Below are 26,868 nucleotides of genomic sequence, written 5' to 3' on the forward strand. Positions count from 1 at the left end.
AACACTCTATGATGGGCACCTGTAAAATAATCTTTACTATTATCCATAAAACGTGAAATTTGTTAGTAAAATAAAAAAAGAAATGGACTAACATTTTGTTCAATTACAATTATTGATAATATTTCTTGTAAAAGTACACATTTATCTTAAGAGATAAAAAAAAAACACTACAGTACAAATTTGTTTTGTAAAAGCCATTTCTCAAATTCAAATGAAATGCCTGCCTTGACAGTGATATTTTGTATTAAGATTACATATATTGGTAAAAAATCGGTAGTTTGCAAGAAGCAGTGGCAAATATTTTCTTATTTCATACTATGTTATAATGGCAATTGCATCTGTTTTTGAAAGACTGGGTCTAATAACACTAAAAAATATAATGATAATTCTACTCCCCGATTACTGTTTGCATAGTTTTTGCAATAGTTGGTTTAATCATACGCTGAGATAAACAGTCATACGCAATGCTTTTCAGTGCTGCAACACTGCATCTCAGATGACTGAGCTTTTCTTTCAAAAGATTGCCTGCAATGAAAAACTTAATAAATCATATCAATAACAAACAAAGAGGATACTGTAATTGACAATAGGTCTACTTATTTGTAATGACAAATGTCATTTGTATACTGGTTAGTATATAGAATTGTATATTAAAACATATTTGAGTGTGTAAACTTACATACCTTAAGGAAACAGTTCAAATAATATTCGCTTAATAAACTCTTTCTTAAATTTGTACTTCCGGGGTTTTCAATCGAATAGAACAAAGAATCAACGAACGTAATAGTACATTTACCTTTTGGGATGTGATTATTTAACATGTTAACGCCATAACAAGTATTATACACAATACAAGCGATAAGAAATGGATATAGTTGGTATCGAAATGTGTCATAACCTGAAAACATTGCAATGTGACACAGGAAACAGCTGTTTAAACGGGTCAAACCATGCCGTAGCAACCGTAGTCGACAAAACGTTACCACCCACTATATTTATTAAAATAAATAGTAAATGTCTATTTGGATTATTCGAAAAGCGAAGCAGATCAAATCACTATTTGCGATTTTTTTTAGTATACTCAAATCTACGGTTTGTTTACATATTCGTCCGATCCTTCCCCATTTTGAAGAGTAATTACGTACGAAAGCGTTAATAAAACGGTCGCAGAAATCTTCGTAACCAACTTCGTACGAAGATCGCTTGCTTAACATGCATTCATAAAAAATAGTCATGCATGACGAAAGTTGGCTCTTTAAATAACCAAACTGTCAATAGTTGATAACAACGACACGATTTTGAAACCAGACAGCTCTCCCTGTATATTTTTCTGCACATACACCAGAGGCACCGTCCCTCAGCACTTTCAGTGCTTTGATTAATAATGGTATAATGCAGCCTAGATGAGTGAATATCACGAACGGCCAAAATTTCATAACCGACAGGACGAAAACGAAAACAAAACCAAAGATGAACTACGGTCGTTCACTTATCTCATTTTATTATCTGCTTTTGATAGCGTTGTCAGTTGTTAAAACTGTCGCACAAACATGCGAAAAGCTCACATCTTGCAGCTGCAAAGCTGGTGAATTCACATTCAGTTTATCTCAACTTAAATTCCAAAGGTAAAGTTTCACAATTTTCCGTCAATGAACGTCACATGACTGTGACAGGTTACTGAGTACAAAAAAAAGTTCTAAATGCCATTAATATAGTTCGTGTAGGTGTAGAGACTGGATGCACAGTTTCTGCTTCTTTTGTTCAATTTATTTTTTGTTTCTCTGTTAATTTATCTGGCCATTTGATTATCATTGACTTCATACTTTTAGTTTAACTTCAAGCATTTACTATGAGTACCGTAATTCACCTAAGAGTTCGGACACCTTAAATTAATTATATTTTTCGCTGTCCGAATACATAGAAAATTACCATTTTTACATTTTATTCACATGTTTGTTTAACCTGCCTTTTTTCTTCATGTTTGCATTTTACCACTTATTAATTTATCCGTAGTAATCAATGGTCATAAACTTATTTATTACGCCTATAAGTGTAAATCCTTCATCAAGTTAATTAAAACACCATGTTATACATGAACTGAATAAACACATTCTATCGGCTTCAGATCAAAGAGTCACACTGTGTGACGTCACACAACTTACAGTTATACCCACGAGGATCTCGTGGAGAGCATGGACATTGCTATGCAGGATTAATGTATAACTGTACAATTATTGCTTCATACAGTCTTTAAGTGTGGTACTAATTTGAAAGTTTATTGGCAGATTGTTTTACAAACATGTCTTGTCTATGTTTTCTTAATCCCTTGATTGCCCTTGTTGTTTCTTTAATCCTCCAATAAATATATCACACTTCCTTAACTTGTCACAGTGGTGAATACGGTTAGGTAATCTAGCCAGGCATTGTAAAGATAAAAATCAATAATCTTCGTCTGTGAAACTTGGTAACTGTAAAAGTTATGATTGATGTCCTTTGGGTGTCCGAAAATTAGGTACGTAAAATAAATTATTTTGGAAAATAATTATGGGTGTCCGAATATTTAGAGTGTCCGAACTCTTAGGTGAATTACGGTATGAGTAGTCATACAGTATGTGTTAAAAATGGGAAAAAATGTTTTTGATGAACGAGGCCCAGATTTCTATTATTTATGCTGAACATCTATTGCCATTCATCTCATTGTACATTCACACGAAATGATGAAAAAAAAAATTCATTTACACAAATTTTATCACAGGGTTGAATTTTATCAGCATGTTTACAGTATTAATCAGGGTTCGAATTTAGACTCACATACTCGCAAAATGCGAGCGATATTTGCAAATTGCGAGTGACTTTTATTCAAGCTTGCAAAAATCTGCGAGTGGCTTTTTCTAGACCAAAAAATGTTAAAAGGAAAGTAGAATAAACATGAACCTAACTCCGCTACTTAGTCCAGTGTAAACAGCCTGTAAGTGGCATGTTTACACTACCAGTATAAAGAAGACAGTACGGAGTCACGCTCTAGTAAGTTTTCAAAAATAGAACAATTACGGGAAAGGCCGAGTTTTTTCTGGAATCTTTCCGGGATTCTCCGAATGCTCCCAATACAAAGTGAATACAAATGACGTAATCACCTAGCTCGATCTTTGCCTAAATTTAGCGCTTTTGTCCACTATATGTAAACCCCATCAACCTTTTAATATACTGTATCCGCCCAACTGTCAAAAAGAATAGACTTCGATATATTTTATAGTCCAAAGCATCCATGCTACATTTACTGTTGCTTTTATTTATTTTAAATTTATAATGATATTGTTTTTAATACTTATAGACTTAATGAAATCTGAAGCGTGCTCGCCCAATGGGTATTACCCGATGGCGAGGGTAAATAAGCTCATCAAAAAGTTCCAGTAGTCGAGTCACTCAAGATTGATACTTTTTATATTCATAATATGTCTTAGGTGTAGATATTTATTATAATTAGACAATTTCTTAGGGAATAAAGCAAATAATAAAATTGCAAGTTGATTTTTCATTTTATGAGTTGCCTCAAAAAGCACTCGCAAAATTTTGCGAGTGCTCTTCTAAGTTAAATTCGAACCCTGTTAATGCCGTCCTGCCCTGGAGCTTAATTGGGTTATAAACTGATGGTGTGCATAATAACACTAAATCAATCATCAAGGCACATGTGTTGCATTGTTTTGATTGAAACCATTGAATCTGAATTATATATTTTTCTATGAAATATTTTGTTATGCAATATGACATTGTATCTTAAAAATATAAAGGACTTTAAAAAGAGTAAATAAAATACTTCTGAAGTTCTGTGTGTTGCAAAAAAGGGGTAAAAAATAGTGAAATGCTACCCACACGAAAGCGCTAAATGGCGATGATGAAAATCCCCTGTTATGTAACCAAATCCCTTGGAATTCTTAACAAAATCCCCTGGCGAGCCTTTTGAAAATATGGCATGTATAAGACTGCCTTAATATTTTCGCCCATGGAGATATCTCTGACAGCGGCAAACGGAAAAAAATCAAAGGAAAAAAAATCCTCCCAAAATATTAATATTCTAATTAGATATTCATATTTTTTGGGGGGAAAAATGCTTTTTAATATTTGGTGGTTATTTAGGGTTTTGTAATAGATGATCATGTTCCAAATAATTTTGGTCTGGAACATTTATTTTTGACTAATTTTTCAAGGAAGGGGTGTGGCCATATAATGGGTCATGTCAACGCAACTGCCACCTGTGGGATTATTGAGTTACCGAAAAATATTAAATAGATATAAGTAAAATCCTGTCACTTATGCCACAAGAAGCACATGTTGACAGGATCTTCATTCTGCTCTTGTCATATTATTCCTTGTTTTTAACCATAATTATAAGGTACCGTACTCAGGATGCGTTTTTCTGTTAACTGGTGGGCCATGGAAACCTGGCTTGGGCTACAGGTGAAAAAGGTTAATTTCACAGTATCTACCTGTCTCATTTGAAGAAGGGTGATTGTCACAAAGCTTGAACACTGATATGGCCCTTCAGTCCTTTGATATGGTTCAAAAAGTAATAATACTGGTATGACATTTCAAAACAATTCTTGGAATTTTACTTGATAAAATAGCATTTTATATATTATTTATATAGGTATATTCATATATATATATATAAATATAATGATATTTTTTAAGTCAAATTATGATGTATTATTATTATTATACCCCAACAAACGAAGTTTGAGGGGGTATATAGGAGTGAGCTTGTCGGTCGGTCGGTCGGTCTGTCGGTTTTCATGGTTTCCGGACGATAACTCATGAAAGGCTAGACAGATTTGAAAATTTTTTGGTACACAGGTGTAACATCAGAAGATACAGGTCAAGTTCGATATTGGGGCTGGTGGGGCCAAGGTCAAGGTCACTGTTACTAAAAATAGAAAAACGGTTTCTGGACGATAACTCATGAAAGGCTAGACATATTTGAAAAAATTTTGGTACACAGGTGTAACATCAGACGATACAGGTCAAGTTCGATATTGGGGCTGGTGGGGCCAAGTTCAAGGTCACTGTTACTAAAAATAGAAAAACGGTTTCCGGACGATAACTCATGAAAGGCTAGACAGATTTGAAAAAATTTTGGTACACAGGTGTAACATCAGAAGATACAGGTCAAGTTCGATATATGGGCTGGTGGGGCCAAGGTCAAGGTCATTGATACTAAAAATAGAAAAACGGTTTCCAGACGATAACTCATGAAAGGCTAGTTTTTCTTGTCAGCAGTGTAACTTCTAAATTACTCAACAGATTTAAATATAACAATACATGCATGATAAAAGGAGATGCAGTGTGCAGTAGTCTTGGAGTTATGGCCTCTTTTCAAAGGAATGGTTTGCCATTCCTGTGTCCAGGCAGCATTTGGGGGTATTCGTCACTCCTGTGACAGCTCTAGTTTTGTATTGAAATGTCATATTATTACTTTTTAAACAATATTAAAGGTCAAAAGGGCCATATTTAAGTGTCCAAGCTATGTCTAATAATGTGACGATCACCTTTGATTCGAAGCAGCGCTCAATATGAACACAATCATTGCTCTGATGAAATGTTTTCCAGGTTTGCTCAGTTTCTGAATGTTATATTGCAGGGCTCGTTTTTTTGTTTTATGCCAGGCAGAAGTATGGACATTCATGAGTGAACTGTATTTTTTAAAATCTTGAGTTTCAGTGACTGCATTAAGATTAATTCTCAAAATTTCATGTATTGTAAGGTTTATGTATATGCTTATCAACAGCTTGAGTATAACGAATGGGAGCTACACATATGTCTACCAACCCTGTGGAACAGTTACATGTGGAGGGATAAATACTGCTGCTGTGAGTTTCATGTTTAGCTTTTCTCTTTTTGGAAGAGTCACAATTTTATAGTCCTTTTCTTAAAATTCATATTTTTTTTATCATAATGATGCTCTTTTACAATTGTTTCTTTAAAGGGACTAGACACAAGATGATAAAATTTTAAGAAAAAAAATGTCAAAAGCTTGAATAAAATTAATATTGTTGTGTACAACACATTGAATTTCACTTACTGATGTATCACATCGCTTACAACACATGCATCTTCTACAGTTTTTGCGTATTATTTCAATTTGAAATTTACTGGGTTTGTCTACCATTTTGTGCTATTTTTTAACAGGGGAACTTGGCTAAGAAAGTGTGTTTTGTCATATTTTGATTTTTGGTGAACAAAACATTAATTTGTTGTGGCCTTTATTATAATTTGGATTGATTTGATGATCGCCATCTTCCTTATGGTTTATTATCCACGGCCGAATCGAAGGTGTCGGGAGGGGTATATTGTTTTGGCGTTGTCCGTCCGTCTGTCATTCCTTCCGTCTGGTACCATATCTTGGTAGGTATTGATCAGAAAGTGTTCAAACTTGGTCAGAATGTTCCATTTGATCAAATCTCGACCACTTTTATAAGTGGGTCACATGGGGTAAAAAACTAGGTCACTAGGTCAAATCTTAGAAAAATCTTTGGAACATACTAGAGGCATTATACATGGTTAAATATTCATAAAACTTAATCAGAATTTTTTCATTGATGGAATCTTGAACTTATTTGAAACTGGGTCACATATGATTGAAAATTAGGTCACTAGGTAAAATCTTAGATTTTTTCGTATGGAATGGAAATGATTGGTCGGATTATGTTCAATCTTGGTCATGATGTACCCCTTGATGAAATATGGACCACTTGTAAAAGTGGGGCACATGGGATCAAAAACTAGGTCACTAGGACTGCGTTTTAAAAGTGGATCATATGGGTCAAAAACAAGGTCACTATGTCAAATCTTAGAAAATCTTTGAAACACATAAGAGGCATTATGTATGGTCTAATATCAATGAAACTTGAACAGAATGTTTTCCTTGAGGAACTCTTGGACACATTTTAAACTCGGTCACATGTGATAAAAAAAAAGGTCACTAGGTCAAATCTTTCAAAAATCTTGTCTGAAACTATTTTATGGTGGTGATTGGTCAGATTATGTTCGAATATGGTCAGAATGTTCTCTTGGATTAAATTTATCTGCGTTTTAAAAGTGGGTCATATGGGTTAAAAACAAGGTCAATAGGTCAAATCTTAGAAAAAATATTGGGAACACACTAGAAGCAATCTAATATTCATGAAACTTCATCAGACTGTTTTCCTTGATTGTTGTTGAATAGTTCGAAACTGGGTCACATGGGGTTAGAAACCAGGTCAGTAGGTGAAATCTTTGAAAAATTTCTGTCCCTTACCAAACATTGCTATTGAATAGTCAGGTATGTTCAAATTTGGTCAGAATGTTTGCCTTATTGAAATCTTAAAAGAGTTTTAAAATTGGTCACATGGGGTCAAAACTAGGTCCCTAGGTCATATCTTAGAGAAATCTTGGGAACACTCTAGAGGCAATACATCTGCTCTAATTTCCATGAAACTTGGTCAGAATGTTTGCCTTGATGAAATCTTGGAATTATTTGAAACTAGTAGGTCAAAAATGAGGTCACTGGGTCAAATCTTAAAAAACCATGTGGACAATCTAGAGGCTATATTTTTGCAATATATCTGGACCAAACTTCATGAAACTTGATCAGAGTGTTTGCCTTGATGAAATCTTAGATTAGTTAGGTAACATGGAGTCATATACTAGGTTTCTTGGTCAATTCTAAATGCTACATTATATACCATTTTTTTTTAATTTCAAACAGTTGCAATCAAACTCAAACTTATATATATATTTCACCAACAATTGATTTCCATTCCTTGACTAAGCCCAATCAGGCGGGGGATATCAATTCAACGAATTTGCTTGTTCATTTATGGTTTTAGCTATGAGAGAGTTATGGGAGGGTATTGCACCTTGTCCTTTTTTGGTAGCACCCTTCTGCCCTGGAGACCAGCATGTGCACCCTCCTGCTTTCATGGAACAAAACACACTTTATATATAAGAAAATAGAATGTTTTTGTTATGTGATTGTAAATTCTTGCAAACTTTGCATATTTTGCTGTTGAAAGTTAATCTTCAGGTAAACAAAATTCAAAACATTTCTGTCAAATTCCTAATATTTAAGTTCTTCAAAGCTTGATACAATTAGCCCATCCCACCCTTAGCACCCTGCCCAGCAGCACCTTGAACTTTTAAATAGGTGTTTTATTTTGATTGATAAACAATGATTGATTTTAAATGTGTTTTTTTGTAATATATTTGATAGTCAAATATAAAAGTAAAAACATTTTAAACTTAAAATGTACATGTATAACACAATTCATCATAAATATGGAACATGATTGCTACAGATATGTCAGAGAAGTAATGTTCAGTCGGCCTTTTATGATGTTGGGGATGGAGACACTGCTGCCTTCACGGGAAGTCCCTTAAACAACACCCTTGTTCTAACCTTCACAAGTGATCAAAGGTAAGTTTCTTTAAGAGAGATGTATGGTGGATTCATTATTGGTTAAGATAACATAGGCATCATAAATCTCTATAAACAATCTATACCCCAAAATACACTTGTACGTTGTACACCTAAATGCAATATGGTCGTATTCCACTCTGCTGACAACATGTCTTAAAGGCCTAGTTTAAGGAATGTTTGGCATGATAATCCCCTGCTGTGCATCTTCTGCTAATTGCACAGGTGTCACAGCAGGGGCCAATTTCCTGTGTATTGTTTATTGGCTCAGGGCCATTTAGTGTCCATTTCTATAATAAAACCTCCAAAACTGCACAGCAGGATACTCAAACCCCAGATCTGATAAGAGGGATGAAAGCAAGCAGATTAAGATCAATACACAGAGGTTGTGTACTGTAAACAGACTGGGGGGTCACTTATAGAAGGATCAAACAAGGTCTTTAACTGGTGTCATTGTGCAATGTTTTTTATGTAAAAACATGTCTTCTAAGTAAATGAAACCAGTAATGTATTTTATATAAGGGTAAACACTACTGCTTTTTCATCAGGAAGAGCATATTCGACTTTTTTTATTTCACCTGGCTAAGCAACTCATGAAATTCAAATCTGAAAAAAAAAAAATTGGAGTTGAATACGTTCCTCCCTGGTAAATTTTAGTACTAATAACCATACTATATTACTGTAGATCCAATTAAAGGCAGAAGAAGGCTCCCTCAATTGTCAAACATTTCTTTTCAACTCTGAGTGTGTTTTCACAAGCTGGATTCCTTGCCCTTTCTCAACTTTTTATACCCCCCAAAACAAAGTTTGGGGGGGGTATACTGGAATCGGGTTGTCCGTCTGTCCGTCTGTCTGTCTGTCTGTCCGTCTGTCCGTCTGTCCGTCCGTTTTTTTTGTCCGGGATTCGTCTTTGTCGTTATTGAACAAATCTTTTTCAAACTTTCAAATATTAATGACCATGATGTAAACCTGTGCCTCCGTGGATTTGGTCAGAGTCGCATGATCCTGAGTGGAGTTGTGGCCCCTTAATGAGTTAAATTGGGCAAAATTAGCTTTGTCCAGGATTCTTCTTTGAAGCTATTGAGCAAATCTTTTTCAAACTTTCAAATATTAATGGCCATGATGTAAACCTTTGCCTCCATGAATTTGGTGGGAGTCACATGATCCTGAGTGGAGTTGTGGCCCCTTAATGAGTTAAATTGGGTAAAATTAGTTTTGTTCGTCCTACTCCTTCGTCATTTTTGAATGAATCTTTTTCAAACTTTTAGCCATGGTGAGAACATTTGCCCCTGTGATTGTGGTTGGAATCACATGATCATGTCTCCAATTATGGCCCCTGAATAAGTTAAAATAGGCAAAAATTATACAGCTTTGTCTAGCCTAATCCTTGGTCATTTTTTCTCATTTTTTCTATAAATCTTTTTCAAACTTTCAGATGTCAATGACCATGATATGAACTGTTGAATATGTGATTTGGTGCACCTGTATTAATCAGAATGTTTGCATGGCCTTAAAAAGACCTTTAATTGATTTTGTCCTTAAAAAGACCATCAAAAGTCCTGAAGTTAGGTGCATACAGGCCTTAAATTTGTTACAATATTCGCTTTGGTGGCCTACTCCTTTGTCATTTTTCAATATATTTTTCTCAAACTATCAGCTATCCATGACCATGATGTGAACCTTTGTATATGTGATTTTGTGCACCTGTATTATTTCCTTGGTACTCATGTGTGGGGGGGAGGTGGTGGGGGTGGGTAAACAGAAATTGGGTTGGCAGACTGTCAAATTCACCCGTCCACCTTCATTTTGGAATATCCTGTCAGGAGTCATGACCCCTTTATGGTGAAAATGAGAGAAACAGGTTTGTTATCTCCCCTGAGGTGGGTGGGAGTGGGGGATAAGTGTGGACACAGTACCAACATACTATAGTGACCATTTTGTGATCTCTGCTGCAGTGCCATGGCAGTCCCTGATTCAGTAATAGGTATTCTAAATAAACTAAATAAATGTATTGCCTTGTGCTTTCTAATGATACCATAACTAAGGCCAGGGCAAACAACCTAGACAGGGAAGGGTTGGGGGGTATTCGTTAGCCTTTGGCTTACAGTTCTAGTTTTAACAAGCTAATTAAATATCAAACTGTTTGAACAGTTTCAAGAGACAGACAAGATGCGCCAATCATCAATCCTTGATTTTGCAAAATTTAAATCTGTCTAATGCCATAAAATGTTCTGTCATATTTAAATGTTGCTTGTTTAGAAAATGTGCTTTTTGTTAAAATAAACATTACTATTTATTCATTTATAATTGTTTTTTATTTTACATTTCGTATACAACAGCCTTTGAACATATGAACGATTTCCACAATGCAACACATAATCCGTGTCGTAGTAAACAGTCAGTTTGACGACTTCAGACTTAAAATACACTGAAAGATATTTCATAACAGACTGAAAAATTAAAACTTGGGTTGTTCGAAACATCTTTTCCCTCGAGGTTTCAACTCGGACCCCGGCATCCCTGAGCGATTGCAGTTTTGTTGTAGTGCAATATTTATTTGGAGACCTTTAGTGATATTATCTGTATAAAAATCCAGATTAACTATTTTCCATTTCATAAAATCAAGATTTAAGTACACAACAACTTCCTATTAGAATGCTAACAAATTGAATGTGTGTGTAATAATTTTATGACTACTGTGCAGATTATATTAAAATGCTATTGACGTATACTGCTGGCTCAATTTATTGAATGTTGTCCTTGACAAGATGGTTCAAACTATGGAAATAAATTAGAAATGATAAATTTAATAATACATTCAGGCTAAAGTGCTCATGTATAATCTCAACAACTGTTGTTGTGGATGCGATAACTATTACTTAAATTTTGAAAGGAATTAAATGAAACTTTGGACACTATATTTTAGATTTTATTTTGAAACATTTAATTTCAGAACATCGAACATTAAAATCAGTTGTAACCGACGTGAACAAAGCAAATTTACACATGTGAATGAAGATCCACCAAACACCTATGTAAGTATTAATCTGTATACATGTATATAATAAAGCTTTAAGTATGTTACTATACGGTAATTTGTTATAACTTGATTGACTTATAAATTTTGGTTTAAGTTTCAAGGTATCTTGTGATTTTAACTCAGATCTGCAATACTGTTCACTCAATCAACTTTATACTTCACAAAATTGTTCACGACCATAACACAATTAGGTTACATAACTCCATATTATCCTAAATCTGAATTATGACCCTTGATTGACTTGAATATTACACCATAAATGCATTCATTTCCAAGACAAAGTGGCGAACAGTCGAGCTCCCTGTCCTGTTACGACAGCTCTTGTTTAAATTAAGATATAAGGCCAGTTATTTTTCTTAACATTTCCAATGTCAGATTTTCTTCAAGTCCGGTAAACTTTTACATTTACATTTATGTTCTTTTAACAACAATTTCGGTAAAACAAGCTTGTTTTCAAAATGCTTTACAGAAACTGTCCTTTATGTACACAATTTACATGAATTATAAATGAAATCTAGACAAGCTGTGAAAGATAGGGGGGAAATAGTATAAAAAGTGTATCCTCATACAGCATTGATCTTTTCTTTTTACTTGAACTGGCCGATGACTGCATTTTAACTCTGCAGAGACATAAATGAATTTGTAAAAATGTTATTGCTGTAAGAAAATACATATTATAGTCCTAAAATATGATCATTTGTGCTATTGCAATCTTAGTTTTACTGCTTATTACAATTTGAAATTCTTGGACTAAGTCAGCAAAACATTTATTTTCCTAAAAAAATTGCAATTTGCTAATCCATGAGAGATAACCTCTAAATGTGAATTTCAAATTTCAGACCTTTGTCTTGGAGACTCCATTTGCCTGTACCTCTCCGGAACCACCCACACCCAAACCCAAACACAATCTGAGCACAGGCTCTGTCTTACTTATAATGTAAGTTGCATTTTAACACTTCACAAGTGTTTAAGTTTTTGTTACTCACATTTTGTTTAAAAATGAAAAATGAATTCCATACAAAACTCTAAACAACCCCACTGTTATTTCCCTTGCGTATAACCCTCATCACCTTGAAATATCCTTGCATGATCTCTTGAAATTGTCTTTTCGATTAAAAAATATCTCTAATGCGAAAATTTAAATTTATGCTTTTATTTTTCAAATTTTATTAAAATAACATAGAGAATACCCCTCAACCATGCATGTTTGTTTTTTTAGCTTTTTCGTGTTCCTTCTCGTGTATTTCGTGGTTGGCATCTTGTTCCTGAAGTTTGTCAGAAGAGCCATCGGAACTGAAGCCATACCAAACTATGAGTTCTGGTCGTCTCTGCCGGGATATATAAAGGTGGGTTTTGGAATATGTTACTCCTCCTTCTTCACGGAGGGATGTTATATATAGCCAGGGGTCCTGTGTGTCACTGCTTAAAGCCGCATTTCACAGATTGACCAATTTGACACCTTTTTTATTTTTGTCTCAGATTCAGCTGATTTTGGCATCAAAGCTTTCAATTCAGTCATTTAAGACAACTCACAATATATCAGAACTAAATTGTATTGAAACTTGCCTTAAATTTCCTTGTTCTTAAGGCGTTAGAAACGCTTTAAGCCATAAAACATTTATTTTTGAACATATTTATAACTGTGATCTTTTTTCAGAAGTCTTATTTTCACCTAATTACAGTCATAAGCGCAAAATTTGGCTCATTCTAAGACAGAAAAAATAAATTGGTCTATCTATGAGAGTGCAGCTTTAACACTGGCACATGTTAGAGATCTATGAAAGCTCTAACCAGGGCACTGCATTCTGTATTGTGTATAATAATATAATAAAACTACAGGAACAGGCCTAGTAGTCATATATCCAAGAGACACAAACATACAAACAGATCACACTTTCATCCAAATTTAGCTCATCCGTCTTCACCTTTAAAAATTAACAGTAATGTTGTCGATTTTAACAAAGTACCAGACAATCAGCCCAAGCTGGACAAGTTTTTATGCTCCCGAAGGTGGGCATATTAAATTGCACCGTCCGTCCGTCCGTCCGTTCGTCCGTCCGTCTGTGTGTCCTGCTCAATAACTCATGTCCGGGCTGTAACTTTCCCTTGTATGGACAGATTTTAAAATAACTTGCCACATGTGTTCCACATACTAAGACGACCTGTCGCGTGCAAGACCCGTGTCCCTACCTCTTAGGTCAAGGTCACACTTAGATGTTTATTCACAATGGAGTGCTGCATATAAAGACATAGTGTATAGGTTGTCATGTCCGGGCTGTAACTTTCCCTTGTAGGGACAGATTTTGAAATAACTTGCCACATGTGTTCCACATACCAAGACCACATGTCGCATGCAAGACCCGTGTCCCTACCTCTCCAGGACAAGGTCACACTTAGGTGTTTATTCACAACGGAGTGCTGCATATAAGGACATAGAGTAGAGGTTGTCGTGTCCGGGCTGTAACTTTCCCTTGTATGGACAGATTTTAAAATAACTTGCCTCATATGTTCCAAATAACAAGACGACGTGTCACATGCAAGACCCATGTCACTACCTCTAAGGTCAAGGTCACACTTAGGTGTTTATTCACAATGGAATGCTGCATATATAAGGATATAGAGTATAGGTTGTCGTGTCCGGGCTGTAACTTTCTCTTGTATGTACAGATTTTAAAATGACTTGCCACATGTGTCCGACATACCAAGACGACATGTCACGTGCAAGACCCATGTCCCTACCTCTAAGTTCAAGGTCACACTTAGTGTTTATTCACAATGGAATGCTGCTTATAAGGACATAACAGTGTAGGTTGTCAAGTATGGGTGGTATTTTTTATGTTTAGAGGCAATTTAAAAGACAAGATCAACTTTTCATGTACTGACCTTGTTCATAGGTCAATGTCACATCCGGGGGCATTCGTCACATACTGTGACGCTCTCTTGTTTTTACTTAGTTTTCCGATTACCCCCACAACACAAGACCATCCTCTCCTGTAACATTGTGCCAAAAAAGTGACCTAGTAAAAAGTGATATAACTTTGTTCACAATCTGTTTGAAAAATAAATAATGTTTAAATTAATGAGGTGGTTGGTTCCCGGTCCAGGGACCATTCTCTAGGCACTGGTACTTGGGCCCATTTCAATAAAGATCTTAGTTATTTGAAATAGAAATTATCTAAATGTCATATTTCATTATTTTGCTACATACTTGTTAAAACTTCAACAGATATTTAAATAGAACACAAAGGTAGGGAAACAAAATATCTACTTGTTACCTGTGGAATAATATGGAATAATAACAATGAAGTACAATACTGTTGATATCAATAATGTAACTCATTTTTTCGTGTTTTAGGATGGTGTCACATTCACATGCCGAGGATGTAAATCAGAGTCATCTTATTCCCAAATTTGACCAGACCTTCACATTACTGCATTATCGCTGGGCACCATCCAATCCACAGGGAAGCTATCTTTAACCACTCATCTTGAAGATCTTCCATTTTACTCCCTGATATTACCTTATTTTTTTTAAATGCATATTGTCATGTGGATTTTTAGCTCATCTGTGTTGGATTTTTTTGAGGAAAAAAGGAGGAGGTATTTTCATAGCCTTGGTGTTGTTGTCATTAGGGTGGTCACCTACTTCTTTGTTGTTTAAACACTTTGACCTTCGCAATAACTCAAATCCATTTAAGATATTCATATGAAACTTGGTACATATATGGACAGAGACATTAGATTTGACTTACTTTAATGTAGAGTTAAGCAACTTTTTCTGCTTTATGATAACAGAAAAGTGTTGGAGTTCACAAAAAACCATGCTTGGCACTTTTGTTTTGTATCTTATGATGACTTGAAAAAGACTCTTTTAATATAACATGCCAAGGATATTTTTTTTATATATATTTGTGCTACTGCACGGTTTATTTGATAATGGGTGTCATTAACGTGCTGCTGTAAGTCATACAAGTTTTATCCATATTGCAAACTGAAAATGAAAGTAGTCCAATTTTGTACTGAAACCATAGTATTGAAGAGTCTCAGGAGCCCATTTCAATTATGATCTTAGTTGATCTGAGTCATTGACTGAAATCATCTTAGTAACATATTTATGTTATTTTGCTACATTTTTGCTTTATAATAACAGAAGAGTGTTGGCTAATATCAAGAATGAATACAAAGTTAATTAAATAAAAAAATTGTCTTCTTGACATTTGCGAATTCTTAACAGATTTAAGATTATTGAAGTTGCAATTCAGATTGATTTTATTGTAAATTTTGTTATGTAATTATTTTGTTCTGCTTGCATAAATAATGTTATATGTTTGCATTACATGTAATAGGTTTGGAAAATATCTTTGATGATCAGACCCCAATTTCTCGAAACGTAATAAGTCCCTAATAACAGGATTAAGCTAAGCTCACTGTTTTTGTTTTTCAATAATTTGTGTGATATTTACTTCTTTTTTATACTTAAGATAGGAATTATTTTTAGGATAATCACAAATAACCATTTTTCATTTTGTCAAAAATCAATTTAAGTATGTATTTTGACTAATTGAAATAAGCTACTTAAGCCATTTTAAGCTTAAGAAGTTTTGAGAAATTGCGGCCAGTTCATATTTTTCAATTAATGTTCCAATGATTTTTCATTGCATTAAGTCTTAGGGTTGTCAAATGTCTTCAGTGTATCAATTTTAGTGATTTCATTTTAAGGCTTGTTCATCCAAGCCCCAATATTACGAAAATACTCGAGTCGAATCTCAATCTCAAAATGTTTTACTAATTTTAAGAGCACATAATCTTGTGCATTATGTTCATTAACACATCATTGCTCAATATTCTATTTTTAAAAAATGTACTGGAGTAAAACTCAAAAATAAATTGGACTGAAGTGCTATTTTTGCTCTCAAATAATTGTTGTTTTTATCATCATAATCTATCAGGACTATTCCATTTAAACATAAAGCCCCCGTGGGGAAGGCACTTTTAAATTATGCCATCCCCCTACACTATATACTATTTAAATAATTGCCTTCCCCTCGGTGATTGTATGTTTTGCTGGAATAGCCCTGAGTGAATGCGATTAATAGTTATACAAATACAATTTTTAATCATATGATGCGGTTATGTGATTAAACGAGTTGAGTTTGAGATTGAGGTTTGAATATTTTTGTGATATTAGGGCCGGTTCTTCATGTCAGAACTTTTAGATCGCCATTAATACTACATGTAAAAAGTTGTTTTCATTTTTGTTGCATCTTATTGAGCTTTCAAATTCTTGGGTATTTGGTGCTTTATTTGTTAACATATTGTGCCTTATATAATCCTATTGAACAATATTGAAAGGCAAGCCAAACATATAAACTTTAACATATAACATTAACATATAAACCCCTAATTAGCACAAACTCAGTAATGAGACCACCTTGCTATTAAGACCATTTTCTCAAAGTCCCATAGGTGCTCTGATTAGAGGGGTTTTACTGTACAAGAAATGAGGACTTTTTTTTGTCGAATCTCTTCTATTGAACAAAATAATGTATTTTGAATCTCTACATAATCTTTTTATTTTCAAAGTAAAATTTATTGCTAGAGTTGAATGTATCAAAGCAATATATTTTTAAAAAAAATGAATGTGCTTGATTGATATGGGGATTTTTGAAAGAGTTAGAGTTTGTATTTAATTTTTTGATGATTATTTCATTAATATTGTTTTTACTATGTTGACAATTATTTGATCAATTATTCATTCATCTTAATCGAAAGTATACAGATATTTTATTAATTTTGGTCTGAAACAACAACAACAACAACAATAATGCCACTTGAAACCAAGATTATATATTACTCGTATTTGATCGCAAACCTTTACCAAAGGCTGCTTTGAAACCTTGCACATCTTTGTACAACACTGTCATACAGTCAAAACTTGCTATGTCGAAGTCGTTGGAACCTCGGAAAATGATTCGAAATAACAAACATTAGACGTAACCATAATACAAAACATGTCTTATTTAACCAATCATGTCTAGAAAAAGTTTGACAGAACCAGAACTTTTGAGATTACAGAGTTCGACAAAGCAAGTTTCGACTGTATTTTGTTTTATGTTAATTCGAAAGTTTGACCAAAGTGTACATGTATTCAAGCCCATCATGTTCACAGAATGTACATGTTTTACCTGGGATCATTTTAGCCTAATCCCAGATTGTATTAATACTTCATCATGTTCATGGCAGTACATATTTGATACAAATACATATAACATGTTGGTAATGTGTAACCGACATTGCAACCTTCACATCTGAATATTTTAAGTCATCTATAATTTGCGAAAGCTGTCATTTTCTAAAATTGTTATTTCGAAATATGTTATTTCCAAGAAAAAAAATCTGGGTCCCAATGATTTTAGATTAACAGTGTTTAAATGTAAATGTATATAAAATAATATTGATTTTAGAAAGAAATAGTTATGCAAAGCAATAGAAAATAAACTGCCTTTTGCCATATGATCATAACTTCATAAGTATGTTCTGTCATGGTGACACTGACTGAAACATTGACTTCTGTGTTGTAAAGTGAGCACAGTGGCTGAGCATTTTTTCCCAGAAATCCATGTTTTTTGGTGTAAATGAACTCGGGAATAAATCTTTGCTAAGATACACTTCATCACCGACCTACAATGTATAAACCATTCATTTATTGTTAATAGGTCCATGGCTTTATTTATTGAATTACTGCTTTCGGTTGATGATTGTGATGTTGTCTGTCCACTAAAGGGTTGTCTGAAAAAGCAGTTTTACTAAAATTACTTGCAACAAAAGTATAATTTGTATTGTAATAAGTTTGCTTCGTTGCTCACTTTTCTGCCGAAACTTTGTATTATATTGTATAATTTCTGTTTTTAATTCTCACTGGCACACTATTATTATATACTTAGTAGTTTATCTCTCATTTTCCATTTTATTTGCAGTAAATAGTATAAGTCATTCTCGTTCACTAGAGTGATGATGCTATGCATACCACATTTGATTGATCATTATCAAACCTCTGATGAATGGGAATGAGTATAAGTTAGATAAACGAAAATACATGTACTGCAATGCACCCCAATGCAAATAAATTTTGCGTCTATCTCAGAAAATATTTTTAGTTTATATATTATGTTAGTTAGAGGACTAGATTAAGAAATGTTTGTCTTCTTAATACCAGCTATGCATTCCCTGTTTATTGCCTTGTTGTCAAATCGGTCTGCCAAATTGTATATCTATTGTCTGTTGGCTAATTAGGCCTGTGTTCAAAGAAAAAGGGGCAGTGACAGAGCTGGTTGATGATAACAAACACCAGTGGTCAATACAGAATATCACCAATAAACAACCATGTAAAATACTCTGGGTTTGGGTGGGGGCGTCACTTACAGAAGGCTTAAAATAGACCTTTATGATTTACGATTGTATCTTTTTTTTAACATATTCATGTATTATAAGTTGAACATGTGTATGTAATTTTAATCAGTTTTATTAGTTGGTGTTATTTTAAGCAGTTTTTCTTATTTTTTATTTATACTAGGTAAAATACCAGGTTCATTAATTGTTAATGTTTGATGACTATAATTAGTTCTGTAAGATATTAAAGACCATCGGTAGATAACAAACATGAAACTATATAACTAAATATTTTCGCTGCATAGATCCACATTTTTGTTTTAAATGTTTACCATAGTATTGTAATTCACTCAAACATGCATTTACTTCACAATAAGGGAATATATTTCGAAAATGTATTATCAAATGCTTATATAATCCACTGGATACTTGGACCACCGCCCTCTAACAAACGACCTCCAACAAGTGACTAGGTGGAGCTAGCTGGCCCTTATTCGCATTATGTTTATTGTTTGAGCTGATTACCAAATAGTCAGATAATATCCAGGCCCCATTTTCTCGAAACCACTTAAGCCTAACAAGTTGAAGTAGTTTATTTCATTAAGCCAAAGTTCATACTTATAATCATGGTTTTGCTAAATAAAACATACCTGGTGGTAGTGAGCATAAATATAATTTCCCTTTGAAGTCCAGAAACTGTTAAGATTGTGACTATTGCGCAATTTGTGCCTAAACAAAACTAGTGAGCTTAGCTTCATCCTGGTGTAAGGGGCTTAAGATGTTTCGGGAAATTAGGGCCAGGGTCATCACAAGATTGAACATTGTAGTGACACCAATAGTCCTAGCTGGTATCTGAATGCTGAACATTAACTGAAGCTGCAATTAATTGAAATACATAGATAGTTTTTAGTACTGTGTGATATATATACATATATATACATATATATATTTAGGATTAATGATTATATGCACTTTATATGAGAATTGAATGCACTACATCACATTTATAGATGACATTCCGTTGGCATTGAGCATTGGTTTAAAAGTGATCTGATAGATATTGAAAATGTGTTCGAAATATGAACGATTGATATTTGCTTTCTATTCTTTCAATGTGTCTTATGCTTATTATTAATTTGAATAAAACTATTTTGTTATGCATTATGCTTTCTGTTTTCGATACTGTACAATTGATTTTTCATGCACAACTTCAAAAATAGTTGAAAGTATTGGATTTTATGTATTTTTGTCAGTAAAACGTTTTGGCTGTCATTCCAGATACCATTTCGTTAAGGGTAGATCTACAACTCGAAGAATTGGGCAACTTTGGGTTTTAACTCAGATAAGGTTCATTCAATAGACTTCATACTTCACACAGTTGTTTACGACCATCACTCAATTAGGTTACATGACACCATATTATCTAATATTAATACAAAGTATGGCCCCTGATTGATTTAGGAACTTAGTGTAAAGTTTAGGTAACATTGCAGTGTCCGGTTGAAGTTTTAGAGCAAGTTGGAATATTCACTAATAACTTCTATACCGTTTATTCAATTGACGTCATATCTCTCTCAATTGTTGACGACCACCAAACAGTAAGGTTACATAATTACATGTACATCCTAAAAACAAACTTTGACCCCTGATTGACTTAGGAACTTGGGTTTAAGTTATAGGGGCACATTGTGTCCGGTTAAAGTGTAGAATTTTCCTTATAACTTCTATACCCTTCATTCAATTGACTTCATACTTCATACACTTTTTGGCGGCCAGCATACAATAAGGTTGTTTCTGACAGGCACATATTGCAGAATTTATGCATTCATTTCTAACACAAAGCGGCGTGTAGTCGAGCGCGCTGTCCTACGCGAGCTCTTGTTGTTTATATAGAGTTTAGAGTTTATGTATAAATCCATCGAGGCAAAATGCACAAAGGTAAGCATGAAATGATAACAGGTACGCATTTAATGATAACAGGTACAAATATAATGATAACAGGTACACAATTCAGGGAAGATAAAATTCCGGATTTAAGGCCGCACGGATCGATTTTGAGATGAATGTAAATCCGTTGAGTTTTTTTCTAGGGGGGAGGAGTACAAGGAGCGATTCGAGCTCAGTTCGAACAATATGGGTACGAAAGGTGAGTTTTCCGGAAGTGTAAAGCCGGAAATTAACGAACCTATTTACGTGTTGGCAATCGAGCTATATGATTGGTTAAGATAGCATCCGATGATTACGGAAATTACCGATGGGACTAGAAGACAGTATCCGGATGGTCGTATCCGGATATGACAGACGACGAAGACGAATAAACGGGTATTGGAAAATTGGAAAAAACGACCACCACCAAGTTCTAAAAACATCGATTCGTCGATTTTAAGGGTATATTTGCCATTTATCTTTAAGAGAAATTCCCGAAACGTTTCTTTTTAAGTTAATAGAAAGTGATCAAACTGAGAATGAATTTTGCGCATGTAGCATTATTTCGGACATCCCGATTCGGATTGTGTCATAATAATCGATTTTTATTTTACAAATTTTATTTGGCCGATGGAAGTTTACGCTGTAAACCGTTTCTTTATTATTCTCATAATGTTTGAAGCATTGTTCTCAATAAGAAGTGGCTGTTGACCTTTATGGTTCAAATGAAAATTGGTTTGGTTCAAATTTAAAAAAAAATGAATAAATATTTTGTAGTAGTAATATATATTACGTAGAGGCAGTCATTTTATTTTCTATTTGAGACAGTTCAACGAAACTTCTTGAGGACCCAGTTTGAGTGAGATTTAAAATCTATAGTTGTAATTTGTATTTCCAGGTATGTTGATGGTTACAAAAGTCAGGGATGAACAGACACCTCAGCCAGTGCATCCAGTTGTTCCTGTCAATGACTGACAATTCAATCCAGAGGCCATGATACTTGGATTTATGGCTGAACATGATCCCTGGCACCACAGTAGTGTGTCTTACTTAAGACACTTGCCAAAGATACAAAACCTCTCAGTGAATTAAAACTTCAAAGGTGTACAGCATCATACAAGATGACTTACGGAGTAGCTAGCCATTTCAATGATGAACATGTGGAGGAGTTAATGGATCTCGGTTTTGTTTCAACTAAGACAAGTCAACAAACACAAACAATGAGAAAACTGTTGCAGATATTTTTCTGCTATAGAGAAAGAAATAGTATTGAGACATTTGGCCTCCTTAAAAATCACAAGAGCTGATTCTGAATCAATTTTCAAGGATTTTGAATACCTGTTTAAGAGACTTAAACTGCCGTGGGACAATCTAGTTTGTGTGCTACTGGACTCATGTAACACCATGAGGGGAAAAATCTGGCTTGGGGACCAGAATATGTCAAAGTCCACCATGTCCACAACGGCTACGCTGCAAAAGCATTTAAGTCCCGTTTGGATATTACTTGGAATAATATATATATTGATTAATAACATTATATTCCCATCAAATGTGCAGAAAATGGAATAAATACTCTTATGATACATAGAAATTGAATTAATAACACTTTTACAATAAACATTTGCAAGCATGATAATTGATATTTTGTTCATTATTATAAATCAAACATCCCACAGTGTAGACTGTTCATACACAGGCATTGGATCATAGCCAGTTGAGTTTTATGGGAAGTTGACAACTGAACCACAATGTCAGGTACATGTCTAATGCCTGTGACTTCAGGTAAAAAAAAGTAAATTTATCTTTGTTTAAAGACAAATGTGTTAAACTTCACTGCTAAGATAACCTGATAACTGTTCTGATTGTGGATGTCTGATGTTGAACATAATTATATCTACCAAACCAAAAGGTGTACTCCTTGAACACTATTCTAAGGCAAAAAAGGGGTATTAGAATCCCTGAAAAACGGAAAGCTTCTGGGGGCTTTGCCCCCCTGATCCCCCCCCCCCCCAGGGCTTTGCCCTGTACCCATCGGGGGCCTTAAGCGGCCCCCTGAACCCCACGCAGACATTTTCAGGATTGGCAACTTGGCTCTGTTATCATCCCTGACGCATGTAATGATAACAAATATATTTCTAAATATAGCCAAGATACAATAAATACTACGTAAGCAAATAACACAACCATATATATAAAGTTAACAGCAATACATATCAAGCGTCAAGTATTTCATGGCGTCAGTCTTACACGTTATACATGATAAATATTTATCTTTGCTTTAAACACAAAAAAAGGATTTCTGTTAACATTTATATTTTCTGATTTAAGTTATGCACTAAATTAAGGTGTATTTGGACCATTATGATAATCTTTCTTCAATTATTCTCAAATTTTTATAATTATGTTCTCATACATTACATGAAAGACATTTCCTATCACAATGTGGTATTGTAACTAATTTGAGCAATTTTCCGACTTCTACCTATGACTTGGTTATGCCCTATGCTCTTTCGTAAGAGCTTCGAACGGTATTCACACGCGTTTGAGAAACCATAACCATTATCAATTGTTTGATTATTACGCGAGTCCATAGTAAGAAAGCATACTTTAAGGGCGGGCACAAACATGCTTGTAACAAAGTCAAATTATCTACGCTGTCTTCTTACACTTAGATAAAAACATAACGTCAAGACTATTGTTCAACACGATCATTATCTTGGAGTTCCAAGGCAGGACACATATGGCCTGTGGACTCAGAACACCGTCCGACTCTTGAACCAACACATCTGAAATATCCATACTTTCATCTAGCATAATGACATTATTAGACAAATGACCACATACATAGATATTGTCACTAAAATCGACACAAACGCCATATGGTTCTTCTAACTCAGTAGTTGTAAACACGCGCAACAGTTCTCCCTTTCTGTCGAGAACAAGAATTCCTTTCACCGTGTCAGCGACGAAGATTTGGGAGCCAATGCTGTTGACCGCGACGTCCCTCGGACAGGCAAATAATGGTTTCTTTACTCCTTTTTCTGTTTTCACAGTTCTGAGATACTTTCCTGTTAAACAACACATTAAAGCATTATTAATTCACAGGCTGTATGTTTATTTTCACAAATCTTTTGGACCCGCGAACGCGGCAGCTATGTATGCAGCTCGCCAAGACCTTTCCAAAGGTACCTCGTTTACCCCGATCGGACCACAGATAGCGGGAATACGAGCAGGCAAAGTTTCACCCGTGCTTGGCAATATGCCCTGTTACTTGGCAATATGCTCTGTTGCTTGGCAATATGTATGCATATACTAAATGCGATTCAAGAGGTTGACACCAAACTCAACGATCAAATTCAACAAAATAACAGTATAATCTTTGTTACTCTAAACTGATTTACAGCGTGCAAATGAAGCATTTAAAAATACAGCATGATACGTATTCACATTTACGCTTGTAAATAAAAACAAAGATACATTTACGATTCCGAAAATTATTGTGCAATATTCATACATGTATATATATATATATATATAATTAGTACGTATGTTCATATTAATTCAGTCCACGTTACCTGATCCCGTGAATATCATTAATTGGCCAAGCCCTTCGCCGAGAAACGTCCCGCCTCCACAACAGCAGTAAATCTCGTCAAACAAACTGTTATACGCGATACCTCGACAAAACTCATCAACGTTCACCAGTGAAACGTCGCTTACGTCATACGCTGGCAACGTGAATTTGATTATCGCTATAGTCTTGTCACGCTCCAGAGACACAGCAATTTTGTCATCATCTAGTCGGCATACTGCATGAGGCTCACAAGAAAGTTTGTCGCTGTCTCCTTTATGTCCTTCGAGAGCTGAAAATAAGCTTATTGTTTTGATAACGGAGCAACTCTCGTCAAATATTTTGATTTCTTTATTTTCGGAATCTGTGATAACGATCCTTCCTGTCTGTAGAGCTGTAGGTGACAGGATTCCTATTTCAGATTGTGTGTCCAAGTCTAAATGCATTCTTTCAATTGTAATTACTTGTCGTTTATTCCTTTTGGTTCTAACAAACTCACCTAGCGATATAAGACCCGCGAGGTACTTTTCTAGGGGCTCGCTTATTTGAAACTGGCTCAATTCCGTTGTTCCCGAACATCTGACTTCTGTACAAAGGCGTGATGATTCCTCAAGTGATTTTCTACAGTGGTATAAGTTAACAGCATGATCGATCGCATTTGTAGTATTCGTATCTGGTTTGTTTAAGTATGATGACATCTGAAGATCTACAACTCTTCTCTGTGTTTCAAGTTTTCGTATTTCTTGTTCAATCTTATCATCGTGCTCAAGACAAAAGGAATTTATTTCATCAACCGTCGACTTTTCAAGTTTGTCAAATGCCTTCTCAACTGATTGTCTAAAATTTCGGACACATGCCAGAGCTGCCGCCGTAGCCTTGCGGTTCCTCGACTTTGCTTTTGTTTTCAAATCAACCAAACACATAATTTCTTTCTTCATAGCTTCAATTTCACTGGCAAACTTTGTCGCAGAATCTTTATCGCCCTGTATTTCTTCATGCAAATCAATTACGTTTTCACATTTGCTGCAAAATAAGGTATTTAAATCTAGTATCAATAAACTATTCAGATTGATATATATAAGATATATCCATGCATGTAACAAGAATGTGTAAAACAAACTCACAAGAACTCTTGGTTGAAATATGTGAATCACAATTTTCAGAAAAAAATGAGTCCATATTTCTTTGTTTGATATGCATATTCAAATTGTTTGATTCCAAAAAGCAATAATTCAGGCCAACACTGCCAAATGTAAGTAACTGACCTATGTTCAAGCACGACGCATGCGCCACACGTAAACACGTGATGGTCAGCACAGTGCATATCCACGTGGTTGTCAGGGTGTTTTGGACACATCGTGGCACCTAACTGGACATTGCTGGGACCCTTCAACCACGGAGGCATTTCGTCATTGTTCTGAAAGTAATCATCTTTGTCCATCGAATTGTATATGCGTATATTCAATTTTGGTCAACCCGATATGGAAAAATATGGGGTCACCGCGTGACCAGTCTTGGATCAATGGCTTTGCATCATTTATGTTGGAGGTATGATATTGTTAAATATGTAATCGCAAGTGCATATAAAAATAAAACAATTTCATATTGGAATATACATGTAAAATTGATTGGCTCTTCTTCCATAAATACATACATGAAATATAAGATTATCACCATGGATGCTTGGGTGTATACTAGTATATTTACACTGTATATAAATAAATGTTGTCATTAGTAGCAAATATATTTATAAAATAATTTTATTTATGATGTACTGAATTATTCATTTATTCAACATTGTAATTGATTGTTTCACTCGTATGATATATGCATTGTACCAACCGTAAACAATATAATTGTATGTATTCCACGTTTGCCATGGGTATTATGTTAATAAAACTTGAAAGTTATTTTATAAAATGTTAACACCATGTAATATTCTATGATTACAACAAAATAAAAAGTCTGATTAATGAAAAGTGTATGTTTTTAATCATAATTTGAATGAAGAAATATTCAACTTACAAGGTAATCGTGTTTGACATCCGCGCTAGTGTTCGCCTTGATGTGGTCTTTGAAGCACATCTTACACATATTTTCATTACATTGTATACAATATTTCACAACAGGCTTCGTTTCACCGATGAAGTCTTCCTTCCGTAAGCAGGAAGAACACTGTAATTTCATCGAGGATGTCATCATGCTTCTTTGGATAGAGTTGTTATATATATATGTTTAAATAGTTTCGAGTTTAATTGAGTTTTGAATCACGAAAGCACAAAACTAAAATCACGAAACACGTGAATACCATTAAGCATATACGAAAGGTACTCGTAGAAATATGAGATCAGTGAATCTCACTGAATTGATTATTAAAAGTCAAGTCGCGGGCTTAGTAGAAGACGGTTAAGACTTAATACACGAGTAGAATCCGTTAAAACAGTATTGTGCTAAGCCCTCGAAGTAAATCAAGTAAGTAAAATACGATCTGCT

At 34.5% G+C, this 26,868-nt stretch overlaps 2 protein-coding genes across 3 annotated transcripts; one reads left to right on the forward strand and one right to left on the reverse strand.

The window, feature by feature from the left end:
• The first annotated feature begins 1,435 nt into the window (after positions 1-1,435).
• Positions 1,436-20,039, forward strand: LOC128229089 (cation-dependent mannose-6-phosphate receptor-like). The gene is made up of 7 exons (XM_052940754.1): positions 1,436-1,625; positions 5,783-5,864; positions 8,331-8,449; positions 11,403-11,484; positions 12,329-12,426; positions 12,709-12,835; positions 14,845-20,039. Exons 1-7 carry the CDS (start codon positions 1,471-1,473, stop codon positions 14,902-14,904), a joined length of 723 nt encoding a protein of 240 aa, XP_052796714.1. The 5' UTR covers positions 1,436-1,470; the 3' UTR covers positions 14,905-20,039.
• A 2,913-nt stretch (positions 20,040-22,952) lies between these two features.
• On the reverse strand, positions 22,953-26,820 carry LOC128228957 (uncharacterized). Of its 2 annotated transcripts, XM_052940557.1 has the most exons (5): positions 26,401-26,820; positions 25,641-25,792; positions 24,875-25,398; positions 24,380-24,667; positions 22,953-23,872 (listed from the first exon to the last, which is right to left on the reverse strand). In XM_052940557.1, the coding sequence occupies exons 1-5, from the start codon at positions 26,575-26,577 to the stop codon at positions 23,454-23,456; spliced, it is 1,560 nt and encodes a 519-aa protein (XP_052796517.1). In that variant the 5' UTR covers positions 26,578-26,820; the 3' UTR covers positions 22,953-23,453. The 2 variants fall into 2 exon arrangements, with proteins under 2 accessions (XP_052796517.1, XP_052796507.1); XM_052940547.1 differs by having other exon boundaries at positions 24,380-25,398.
• Between the last annotated feature and the right edge of the window lie 48 nt (positions 26,821-26,868).

Source organism: Mya arenaria, chromosome 1 (assembly GCF_026914265.1).
Source record: "Mya arenaria isolate MELC-2E11 chromosome 1, ASM2691426v1".
NCBI lineage: Eukaryota > Metazoa > Mollusca > Bivalvia > Myida > Myidae > Mya > Mya arenaria.

Coding starts and splice junctions, on each gene's coding strand:
- LOC128229089 (XM_052940754.1), top strand. CDS start 1,471: ATGAACTACGGTCGTTCACTTATCTCATTTTATTATCTGCTTTTGATA. Junction 1,626..5,782: donor TCTCAACTTAAATTCCAAAG/GTAAAGTTTCAC, acceptor GCTTATCAACAG/CTTGAGTATAACGAATGGGA. Junction 8,450..11,402: donor ACCTTCACAAGTGATCAAAG/GTAAGTTTCTTT, acceptor ATTTAATTTCAG/AACATCGAACATTAAAATCA.
- LOC128228957 (XM_052940547.1), bottom strand. CDS start 26,577: ATGATGACATCCTCGATGAAATTACAGTGTTCTTCCTGCTTACGGAAG. Junction 25,793..26,400: donor ATGTCAAACACGATTACCTT/GTAAGTTGAATA, acceptor GATTACTTTCAG/AACAATGACGAAATGCCTCC. Junction 23,873..24,379: donor AATGATATTCACGGGATCAG/GTAACGTGGACT, acceptor GTTGTTTAACAG/GAAAGTATCTCAGAACTGTG.